Raw genomic sequence first — 12,665 nt, 5'->3', positions numbered from 1 at the left:
GGGATTAGGACTTGCATCTTTGGCAGTGGGGATGAGGGAGGATGTGGAGGTATTAATCAACCACAGTTTGTATGTGTGAACACTCACAATTTGTAAATGCTAGCAAATAATTCCGAGGATTCCAGCATCATGTCTGTCAGTCCAATAGGTAACCCCGTGGAACTGAGAGGGGAGAGAGTGGGTCTCCGTCTATGACCTCTGGCCTCTCATTTAAATGAAGCATCCATTTGTTAAAAGAAAGGTTTTGTGTTGTGCCTTAGTTCATACAGATACCTTGCTTTTCAGATTTCCTGGTTACTGAGAAGTTCACCAAGCATTTATATGCCCATGCCTATGGCTATTTTTTCCTCCTAATTTACAAACAAACAAACATTTATTAAGCTCTTTTTGTATACCAAACACTATACTAGGTATTTCAAATGTGTTACTTCTTTTAATTTTCAGAGCAATTTCATTTTATCCATATTTTGCAGATGAGGAATCTGAACCTCGGCAGTGTCCAAAATCACAAAGCTAGTATGGGGCAGAGCTGTATGCAAACCAGGTTGTTTGCATCCAGAGCCTTCAAAAAGCTGTATTCAAGGAAAGAGTAAACTGATGCACAAACATTAATAAGCCCCTGAGTTAAAAATCAAAAACTACCAAGAGGGTGTCAAGTCAGCCATCACAGTTCCAAGTTCATATGCCGGCCTCCACTCTTACATGCTAGCCTCCTTTCACAAGAGGACAGATGCTCAGCCATATAGCTTCCCTTTTCTGTGCTGCAACACTGAAACAGACCCCAGAACAAAAGGAATCTTTTACTTATCAATGATGTGTCTTTGGGTAAGTCATTGTTCTTCTCTGAGTTTCTTCTATTCATATATAAAATAGAATTATTATTCTTATCAACATTTACATAGCATTTACTGCATGTCAGACAGAGTTCTGTGCATTTTATATCTATTAATCCATTTAATTCTTAAAATAACTCTGAGGTAGATAGTATTATTATCCTCATTTTGCAGGATAAAGACTAAGGCACATACAGAGGTTATATAACTTACCCTGGGGAAATAGCTGGTGAGAGACAGAACTGGGGTTGGACTCAAGAGAGTCTGAAGATAACAATTTGTACTCTGCTTACCCCACTGGGAGATTGTGACGGTCTCCAGAGATTCATTCTCCATCTACTCTTACTACATTCAGAGGGCTGTTGTGAATTAAATGAATAATTTCATGGGAAGTACTCAAATTATGCACTGCCTTTGTAGTTGCTCTGGAAATGTCTGTTTTTAATCCTCCCATTGTTGGGGGGGGCGGGCGGAGGGCAAGCGCCATACTTGTTTTATGGCAAGCTGAGTCAGGGTGGCTCCTGAAAAGACAGGCAGCTTCCAGTCTTAAAAGTACAACACAGCTCTTGGGGTTATTCAGATAGCTAAGTCCTGGGCCTTAAGGAAAGGCAAAGGAGAAAGTGATCAGCGTGCGAACCTTGAGAAAGGAACAGAAATGATGAACAGGGATCTAAGGAATGCGGTAGTGCTCCAGAGGAAGTGGCAGTTTCAAATAAAAACAACACCAGCAAATCCTCCCCTACTGCTTACTGTATGTGAGGCTTCTTTGTAGGTGCTTTGCATATACTAGTAGTTTTTCTCCTCCCAGTATCTTTACCAGGTAGGTGCCATCAATATTACCTCTACTTTATAGATGGGGAAACTGGGGCAGAGTAATCAAAAACCTGCCCAGGTCATGCAGTCCATGTACAGCACTGAGAAAACTCAGTGTTTCACTTACTTACATTGCAATTTTGCCAAATCCATGCATTGCTCATATTAGGATACTTAATATTTAAATTAATATTCATTTTTTAATTAAATGAATGAAAAGTCTTATCTCACTAGGGTATAATAGGTAGAAAACCAGAATAGATAAAAAGTAAATACCATGAAAAAAATGATATTATTTAAATTTTCTCTAGATTCAGTTGTCTGCTGAAAACTTTGAATTCAAGGCTTATTGTGCTAAAAGAGATTAGCAAAGGTAGAGAGGAATTAAAATTATATTAGCACCAAACTCAGACTTTCTTATTGATGTAAATGGGACTGAGAGAGGAATAAAAAAGGGGGTAACTCTCTCCCCATGTGACAGAAAGTGATTTAGGCACCTATCCTTGCACCCCCTAAAATCTCACTTGCAGAGTGGTGTTGGTTAAGAGCACAGACTTAGGAGACAGACTAACTTGCTTCACTGCTTACCAGCAATTCAATTGTGGACAAAGGATCTCTCTGAGACTCTTACCTCATTAGTAAAATGTTCCCTCATTAGTAAAATGTTGTTAACAATAGCTGTTACTCTGCAGGAGCCTTGATTACAAATGAAAGAATGCTGAAAAACAAAATCCAATGTATAGTAAATGCTTATTAAATGTAGGTCATTATTTTTATTTTTATTTATTTTTTTAGTAACAGGGATTGAACACAGGAGGGGCTTTGTCACTGAGCCAACTCCCCAGCCCTTTTTAATATTTTTTTATTTAGGTTTTTAATTTATGTTCATATATTTATTTGTTTAGGTCTCGCTAAGTTAGGGCCTAGCTAAGTTGCTGAGGCTGGTTTTGAACAAGTGATCCTCCAGCCTCAGTCTCCAGAGCCGCTAGGATTACAGGTGTGTACCACAGTTCCTGGCTAGGTCATTATTTTTAATCTTTGCACACAGGTCCCTGGTCTTTTGTTGCTTGGTTAGATGATAAAAAATCATTATAGAAAACACAGAGAGGTTACTATATGTTCTAAATGATATCATATATATATATATATATATATATATAATTATTTCTTTTTTTTCCCCCCTTTTTGGGTAGAATTATCCTCATTTTAACTATAGTAATTTGTTCTTAACCCCAGGTCTCTCTAGATGAAGTTCTTGCCCTAAGGGATCAAACACGCCCTCAAGACCTTACTTGCCCTGCGTCCTTCAGAGAAAAGCCTGGAACACAGACCACCAAGCAAATGAACTGACAGAGTGGAGGCGCTAAGCCCCGCCTACTCAGGCGCTCCGTCCTCAGCGTGGGCTCGTGGCCCCGCCCTCGACGCAGCGCGTTTCCATGTTTGTCCCGCCCCTCAGGACTCCGCTTCGACCGGCGTGCCGACGTCACGGATCCGGCGCCTCTTGCGCCTCCTCGCGCCTGCGTCGCGGGCGGAAGGTCGTTCCTGTGACCGGCTTGGCGGTTCTATCAGTTGTCGCCATGTTGTCGGTCGCCGCCCGCTCAGGCCCTTTCGCGCCGGTTCTGTCGGCCACGTCCCGCGGGGTGGCGGGCGCGCTGCGGCCTCTGGCGCAGGCCGCAGTGCCCGCCACCCCGGAGCCGCCTGTGCTGGACGTGAAGCGACCCTTCCTGTGCCGGGAGTCGCTGAGTGGCCAGGCCGTGGCCCGGCCTTTGGTCGCCTGCGTGGGCCTTAATGGTGAGCCGGGTTGAGGGGTCTCCCCTTTCTCGCCCCCTCCGGCCCTAGTCCGGGGAGCAGCCGAGGAGGGCGGGGGCATGTAGGAATGTGGAGCGGAGTCCGGTTCGAGATAGGTTTCCGGGTAGGGGCGACCTTGGGCAGGACGCCGCGCCTCTAGGCCTAACGTCCTTGTCTAGTGGGCACGCCGCTAAGGTGGGCGGTGTCAAGAGATGCTGCAGCCCTACGTGGGGGTTTTTGCGTTGCTTCCGATCTGGGACCTCTTCTGGAGGCTAATCTTTACCTTGTTGGTTAAGTTCAAGACTCAGGTGTCCGACTACTTCCAGCAAAGTCTGACACAGGGTATTGTTGCTTACAGGTAGTTTGACCTAGGGCACGTTTCTAAGCCATTTTCTTCGCCTGTGAAATGAATTCCTGCTTTCAACAGTTTCGTTAGGGGTGGCATGATCTGTAGAAAGCTACTGTACATTAAATAAATGTTCAAAAAAATAGGAACTCTATTCCTTCAGTGTCTCCTCTTCAACAACACCCCTCATATCCTCCACCCACAAAAAACACCACAATTTAAATAGCAACACAGCTCCAAGGTCAGTTTCAATATAGAGTATCAGCATCTTTTCCAGGGACTTGTCTAAAGACTTTCACTAATCCTCAAGAAGAAAAGGTTGAGGTTGATGATGTGCCTGTTTTACAGAGAGGAAACAGACTACAGGAGGTAAAATGACTTTGACAGGGATGCACATTGTGCATGTGATGGAGCATGGATTTGACAAGACTGATTGTGTTAGCCATAAACTCTTTCCAGGAATGTAGTTTCATCCTCTTTCAACAGATCTCAGTTTAATCTTTTTGTGCCTTGTCTTTCATTTCTCTAATACTCTGTATTGGAGATTGTGAAATGACTCCATGTGGGCAATGCGACTGCTTAGTATTAAAAAACTGGAAAGACTCCTGGTATTCCTGGAAATATTACAGGCTGGCAACGCTGGATTCTAGTTTCTACACAGGTAAAGTCTAGGGTGCTGTGTATTGACTGCTCCCATAGTTGTCTGCTCCAGTTCATCACAGTCATCACTAGGCTTGCTTGTTCCATTGTGTTACCTGTGTAGTCCCATTGACAGTTGAGTTTAGTGATCTTTGTGCTACTTGGTATTCAAGGTGCCCAAAGGGGAAACTTACTCTGCATTTATTCACCCTGTTCTTTTTACTTTTCTTTCTTTTCTTCCTTCCTTCCTTTCTTTCTTTCTTTTTCTTTTTTTCTTTCTTTTCTTTCTTTCTTTTCTTTCTCTGTCTCTATTTTCTTTCTCACTGTTTGCGCCCAGGCCCAGCTAACTTGTGGGTTAAAGTGATTCCCTATCTTAGCCTCCTAAGTGTACCCCTTCTGTATTTCTCATGATCCTCCCACTCATTTTTTAATTATGTGTAAGTCTTACCCTTCCTTTCAATCATAATTTAGGATCAGGTCAATAAAATTTTATATTTGCTTATACTTTTATGTCTTCTGCATATAACACTTCCCATTCTGTATTGTATTCATTGGTTATTCCTCTGACCTTGAACTTAAGGACATAGAGTGTCTACATTTTTCTTTCCTATAGTCTCAGATTTTGTATATTGTTGATACAAAATATTTGTGAGTGAATGTTGAGGAGCACTAGGGGTTTTGGAGAAACTGTCCAGGGCAGGAATGAAGTATCCTAACCCATTCTGAGTCTGTTTTTGGGACCTGGAGGTGAGAAATAATGAGAAGGGAAGAGAAAATTTCAAAAGCAAAAGCATCTTTCTCAAATGGCTAAAGGGTTTCTTCTAAAAATATTTTTCCAAAACCAAGCAAGAAAATGTAGAACCATCAGATAAAAAAAATCTCTTCTGTAATCATGCCTCCAATGTGTAGCTCAAGTTCACCTTAAAATGTCCTGTCTAAATGGTTTCTAGAAAGACAGTCACTTTGTGGCAGGGATTGATCAGGAGAAGATCTTTGAATTGGGGAGGAAGTTAATACTAGGGTAGCATCTCTTTCTTGGAGACTTCCAAGGTACATCAGAGGTCACCTTAAAACTAAAACTTAAAAAATATTCATTAAAATGCCTTAGTTTTTTTGTTTGTTTTTAGGTGATAATTTCCATAAGTATCTGATCTTGTTTTAGGTTAGAACGGAATCCAACATCTTTGCTTCTCAAGGGCAGACATAATACAACTCCTGTAAATTATTGAGAGAATGATTTTTGTTGCATCCTGGCAATTTAATTTCCTAAAGCGTTCTTGACCATGTAACCCAATAAAGTAACCTGCTAGGAGTAGACAACTGGATTTCTTTTGCCACCAAATCTTCGAATGAGAGTGACAGGCATTCTGTTTATTGTTCTTATACGTTACCTTGTGTACTCTCAAGAGCTAACAGTTGTGGATACTGTTTTTAATGTAGAGGTATGAACTTGGTTCCTTTATTTTTAGGTATGAAACATCTCTTCTGTCCCAGGTGTTGCCAGGGGAAAGCAATTCATGGTTGATTCCAAATTGCCAGTCTGTACTATCAGGTTAGCATTAGGTAAAATAGTATATGATAGTAAGTCACTTAGATTCCACAAAGTCATAGATATGAATCTTAAGTTGTCACCATCTGTGTCCTGGTCTCCTTCAAATAATGGGTTAGTCAAAAAAGTATATAGAGTGATTTTGATGGGTTTTGTCATTATTAATGAATATTTGTCTTGTCTATAAAGCCTTTGACCTTGACAATCACATGAAAAGCAGCTGAAATATTTTGTATTTTAATGAAAATTTTTTATTAAGTACATCTTTCTTTGAAACAACACATTTTCTAAAAGTTAGAAAATTTTAGTGCCCCTTTTTCTGAAAAGGAAACCTTGTGGCAGTTTCCCTTAAACAGATATAATTTACAAAGAGATTTGCTTCCTGAAACATTATTAAAAGTGATACCAGTAAATCCATTTTTTTGTCAGATGTTTACAAATAGTATGGGAGAGAGGACATAACTTAAAAAATCTAAACAAATTACTTGTTCCCAAAGTACTATGTAGGCAGTAATTATTTGTTTATTTAACATTCATTTGACACAAACACGTTAGCCTACAGTGGAAGAATCCCAATAAAGAGTCCCACGGTGGCGAAAAAGGGTCATGCTTTTATTTTTATAGAAGCTATAGAACTTCACTGAAGAGGGAGACATAGGAAAAATGTTCTCTTCCGTTGCTAAATGGAAATAATTAGTTCTTTTTGCAGGTTTCATTCTCTTTTAAGAGCTGCCTATTATAAGGATGTCAGTGTCCTTTTCTGCACATTAGAGGTTTTACTTGAAGATAGTAGTAGTTTATACCCTCAAGTCTAAAGTAGAAATCCTTAAATTTTCTGTAATTGTAGGTATAGTAGCAGAACCCACCCAGAAGTGTATATTGTCTTGTACTTATTATTTTGTGAATTTTTACCACTTTTTTCAGAGAGCACTTCGGAATAGAAGACATTTGCTTTAGTGAGGTGAACACACATCAACTTAATCAGGTGGACTAGATGAGCTTTGGGGTCTTTTCTAATCCAGAGAATTTGAGAAGTATTTAGCATGGTTGTGCAGTATGTTTTAGCAATTGAATTTTTAGGAACTTTGAAATGTTGCTGTTCATTGTGCTATTTAACTTTTTTAACTTGATACACTGATATATTAATCCTGAATCAGCCATGTTCAACAACCATCAAGGAGGAATTCAGTTTACAAATATTATCTTGTGGTTCATACCAATATAATAGGTTGTAGTAGACTATTTCATTTCTAGTATTTTATATAGTAATACTGTCATTTCGACTATTTCTGAGACCAGTGAGGTTTTGGAATTTAAATTTTGAGTCTAAGGTCTGTTTCCTGATGTATACCCCTTTCAGGTTACTTATCTAATTGTTTTTAACTTTCTGTTTGCCTTGTAGTCCCTGCTTCTGTTCGTTACTCCCACACGGATGTCAAAGTGCCTGATTTCTCTGACTATCGTCGCACCGAAGTGTTAGATAGCACAAAGTCTTCAAAAGAGAGCAGCGAGGCTAGAAAAGGTTTCTCCTATTTGGTAACTGCAACAGCTACTGTGGGTGTTGCATATGCTGCCAAGAATGTTGTCTCCCAGTTTGTCTCCAGCATGAGTGCTTCTGCTGACGTATTGGCCATGTCGAAAATTGAAATCAAGTTATCCGATATTCCTGAAGGCAAGAACATGGCTTTCAAATGGAGAGGCAAACCCCTGTTTGTGCGCCACAGAACCAAGAAGGAGATTGACCAGGAAGCTGCAGTTGAAGTGTCCCAGTTGAGGGACCCACAGCATGATTTGGATCGAGTAAAGAAACCTGAATGGGTTATCCTGATAGGTGTTTGTACTCATCTTGGTTGTGTACCCATTGCAAATGCAGGAGATTTTGGTGGTTATTACTGCCCTTGCCATGGGTCACACTATGATGCATCAGGCAGGATCAGGAAGGGGCCTGCACCTCTCAACCTGGAAGTTCCCTCGTATGAGTTCACCAGTGATGATATAGTGATTGTTGGTTAGAAACTTGAACTTAAGTCCTAGGCTGCTTTCATTTTTCATGTCACCTCAGAAGAATTGAGGGCAAGCCTCCTGTACTTCTAAGTTGGTTGATTTGAAATATTTAAGAATTGTTAATAATGTACTTGCAAACATGAATGTGAAGTAAATTGAATTCAATGTTGAGTACTCAACAAGCATTCACTTAATAAAGCCACTGTTGAACATTGTTAAGCTCAGTCAGACTTGAAAGGTGCAATGTCTTTGATAGCTAATTCTAATTAAAAATTGGTGTACAAGATATTTGTGAAATCCATAATTGACTTTGTCTTTTACTTGTGTAAATACTTATTTCCTGCTTTGTGTCAGGGATACAGATTCTATAGTGCTCATTGTGAGGGTGAGGTAAAACTGGCTGGTCATCTCTAAGACCTGGGACATGTTTTCCCTTTTCTCACAGGACCCAGTAAGAGTGCTTCTGTTTTCTCCCCTGCTGTATAATCTTTGTGGTAATTTTGAATGTAATACATGAGAAACAGTTCTGAGTGTCAGTAGCTCTGAGGGTTTTTTCTCCAGGTCTGGCTAACTGGTTTCCTGCCTGTGTGACAAGCCAAGAAATATTTTTGTCCCTCCTGGGAGTAAGTAATAGGAATTATTAATTTTAAGAGGCAGTGATGGGATATTATTTGAGAGAAACTTACCAAATGATAGTACTGTTTTTTCCTTCATCTGGCATTATTGATGTTAATGTCTCTAATGCTCTTGTGTCTACCCTATCACGAGTCAGAAAATCACAAGTCATCTGACACTTGATCCTGTCTTTGTGTAAAAATAACTGCTGATTTTGTTTCTGTAGTGATTATATTCAAGGTGTTTATTCCAGTTGCATTTATAGTCACTCAGCACCTGACTGAGGAAGTGGGGTGGGCACACAGAGCGCCTATCAGGATTAACATCCTATTTCCTTCTGCCTCTTACACATGATCAGGCATAAATTGAAATTACACAGGTGCAAGGAATAAAAGTGGTTTTCTTTTCCATAGGTTTATCTTGCATTGGAGGTGGGTCCATAATTATCAGTTGGATTTATCTTGTAATCACATGTGCACTTGAGAAATAACAAAGTAGATATTCTGTCCAAAGGAGCTGTCCATTTAGGGTTCCTGTCTTTTTGCAGCTAGGTGTTTGTAGCAAAAAAGGAAATACCAAAATTTCTATTATCTTTCTAGTGTGGTAATTGGTGGGGGCACATAAAAATAGTGTTTTGTATTCTAGGTCTCCAGATAATGAGGATTGTTCCTGGTATTGGGAGTGTGGTGGTGACAGTAAGAATGTGTAATGTTCAGTTATTGAAGACAGGTCCACCTGCTAAAATAATTGTTGCTAAAAATGTCAAACAGCATGCCTTTCTTAGAGTAAACCAGTACTTCAATACTGCACCTCATACCCTGAAGTGGTATCTTGAAATAGCTCATATTTCCATTTGAAATGTTAAAACACTACTATGTTAGAATCTATATGGTAATGGAAGACAAAAATAGAAAGTTTGCAGTCCCTAGATGTCACATTATAGGCATCTTGAGCTGGAATTGCTATATTTGGTCTTCAGTGGTATTTTGAGTTTCATGATGAGATACTGTTAAATCCCAGTAGCATTTAGTTTTGAAAGGAAGGCTTTGTTCCACAAGTGGCAGGGATGATTGAACTCACTTCATAGTACTTTGCTAAGTGGATAGAACAGACATACATTAGCTTTTTCACTTATTTTACAGAAAGAAAATCCTAGACACTAGTAGAAAATGACCTAAAATAGAAGTCTGACCTGTTGGCATCCTGACAGGAGCATGAACAGGCATTACTGCTTACTGGGAATAATTCTTGGGAAAATTCTAGGACCCAAGCTTTTTTAGTATGCTTTAAAAAGAATGTTATAGGAAATTTGGCTTTCTGAAAGGTTTTCATTATTAGAGATAATCATATTTACTTCAGTCTTTCTGAACATACTTTTATAAAAATCTGAATTAATCTGAGTGTATAAAGGGCCTTTGTCTTGGTATTTATGGCTTAGGACCAAAGTGCTTTTAGTACACTAATTTTCCTTAACAGTGGGAACATTAATTACCTGAATGTCAGTGTCATTCTTTGTTCTCCCCCAGTACTGTCTCATTTCTGTATTTTTGTGTCATTTAAATTTTATTGCTTTTTATGTGTTAACCCAAAATAAAAGTCCTTATTTTCCACAATATCCTGGGCCCACTGCTTAACACACGTTTATTTTGTTATTGCCTATTTGTTAATGACTCACCTGTTCATTTCCCTGAAGTTCATATTCATGTTTAACCCCTTACTGAATGACTTCCTAGTAACCTACCTGGCAAGCCAAGAGCCTTGCTAGTCTTTTTTGCCTCCGTTTCTAGTATCTCTTCTCCCTGGGCCTAAATCAATTCCCAAATCCTGTTAATTTTGGTCTTAATATAACAGGCCATTATCATTTCTGTTGTGTGTAGCATTCTAATACTGGCTTGCTTTTTAAGCACTGATTCCTAGTCACTAGACTAAGTGTACTTTATGTATATGATCTCTTCTAATTCTCAAAAAATCCTATCAGTTAAATTTTGCTATTCCTATTTTATAGTTGGAGAGTGAGGTACAGGGAAGTCTCTTCGTCTATAATTGATTGGCATATTCGTGGAACCAAACTTAACCCAAAGAATCTTTGAGTCCAGAGCCTGCAGGCCTGATTGCCACCTTATACTACCAGCATTTATAATTGAGGTATTGTCAGTTCTTGCCTGGTCTACTATAAGATTCCAAACTATTTCTTTTGACTAATCTTGACCCTTACAATCTACCCTCCACACAGCTACCTTATAGTACAGAAATTTAAGAGTGGGGGTTGGGTCTGCCATTCCCTAGATGTGTGTCCTGACAAATTATTTAATCTGCTTCTATTCCCACATCTGGAAAATCCCCTCTCATAGTAGTTTTAGGAATTAATACATTAGCTATGCCAAGGCGCAATATTAAAAAAACTCAACAGAACCTCTGTTGAGGTTCTTAGCTGCATCCCATCAGTAAACGCTTTGCTTCAATGACTGAATTATTTTTTACCTGTGTGCTTCTCATGTCTATTGATTTCTGTGTGTCCCCCTCCTTTCCCCTTTAGGCAAATTGACTTCTGTCCTTCAAAAGTCTGCTTTGGTAAAGTTCCATAGTAAATCTTCCCTACGTACCATTCATTTTTCCAACAAGATTTCCCCAAATAGGATATATTCATTTGGTTACTTATACTACACTTGTAGAGCTTACTTTCCTGGTTTGTCTCCTCACCATCTTGCTGAGAGGGTTGCATAGTTGGCAAATGCTCATTGGGTCCTGGATGGAAAAATGTGAATTTCTAAGTGGAACTGTTTGAAAGGGACATTTTCTAGGGATTATTTTGTAAATACTAAGTATAATTTTTTTTTAATCATGTAATGTCTGTGTTTCTTATTTTTCAGAACTTTTATGCTGGAACAGTGTTATTTTATTTTGGATTGAAATTTGGATTTTGTTTCCAGAAGGAAAAAAAAAAAAATGAATTCAAGATGTTAACATTTTACTTCAGTTATTTGCTTCATAATGAAGGTTCTGCCTGTGTAAGATTTCAGTGGAGGTCCATCCTTTAGTGTTTTATGTCTAATATATGCAGTGGGCAACATTTCATTACTTTTGTCATGTCATCATTTATTTTTTCATCCTAGGATTTAGGGAGGGGAATGTTTTAATTAGAGAAAAAAGTATTTTGGAACAGGTGAATTGATCAGTTCCCTGAAGTAGGAAGGATTGAGGATTATATTCTCCTTTTCAGTACTCAGCACTACTTACTGGAGGTTAAGAATGTTCTCAGCACAGTACTGTCAGGAATATGAGGTTAAGATGGTTTCTAGTTCAGATACTTTAAGGAGACCTAAATATAACACAAAGGAAAGATGATAAGTGCTTACTTCTGTGAATGCTTATAAAATAGATTATTATAGTTTGGAAATCTCTGGTCTGCAGCACAATATTAGAATTAATTTTGTGAAGTGCTTCCACAGTATCTTTGTAATAACTCTGTTGTAATGATCAACCTAAGACTGGTCTCCGTGAGCTGAAAATCCCAAATTCAATAAACTGTACTTTATATTTTACCACTATTATCCTAAACTTGGGTCAATTTGAGTGCAAACGCCTACCGTCATTTGGGCTTTTGAATCCTTATCTGATTAGAATATTTGTAAAGGGTAAGAAATGAAAATGTATAATAGGTTTTTCATACATTTTTAAAAGGGCAAACAAAAGCTTGGTTGTTTAATTGAAGGGGTGGAAGCTAGAGCATTTCACACAATTGTCCTTTCTAGGGGAACAATATCTGAAAAAATGACCATTTTCTACATCTGTACATAGGTAAAATTTCAACTCAGGCCTCTTCCTTCATAAGTGGGGCTTTGGTAGCTCTCTCTAGACTCTCCTGTGCCTTCCCTGTGGTTATTTGGAGAGACAGGGCATTCTGAAGACCCCAGATGATCTCAGTACATGAAAATCAGGGACTATTCCTCTTAGTAAAGGATTTTCTTTTAGATCTTTGAAATACAAATCTCACATGAAATAGTGGGTATTAAAGGCACAAACTGGAAAGCAAGATACAAATACTGCTGCATTATTTAGCAAAGATATGCCAGTGAGG

The 12,665-nt window shown here is 38.9% G+C and overlaps 1 protein-coding gene across 1 annotated transcript; it reads left to right on the top strand.

Moving 5' to 3' along the window:
- The first annotated feature begins 3,159 nt into the window (after positions 1-3,159).
- Positions 3,160-12,135, top strand: LOC124967159 (cytochrome b-c1 complex subunit Rieske, mitochondrial). The gene is made up of 2 exons (XM_047529235.1): positions 3,160-3,437; positions 7,371-12,135. Exons 1-2 carry the CDS (start codon positions 3,224-3,226, stop codon positions 7,979-7,981), a joined length of 825 nt encoding a protein of 274 aa, XP_047385191.1. The 5' UTR covers positions 3,160-3,223; the 3' UTR covers positions 7,982-12,135.
- Positions 12,136-12,665: the final 530 nt, after the last annotated feature.

The sequence above is a fragment of the Sciurus carolinensis genome, chromosome 16, assembly GCF_902686445.1.
Source record: "Sciurus carolinensis chromosome 16, mSciCar1.2, whole genome shotgun sequence".
In the NCBI taxonomy this organism is placed as follows: Eukaryota; Metazoa; Chordata; class Mammalia; order Rodentia; family Sciuridae; genus Sciurus; species Sciurus carolinensis.
This window is presented reverse-complemented; position numbering and strand designations above follow the sequence as displayed.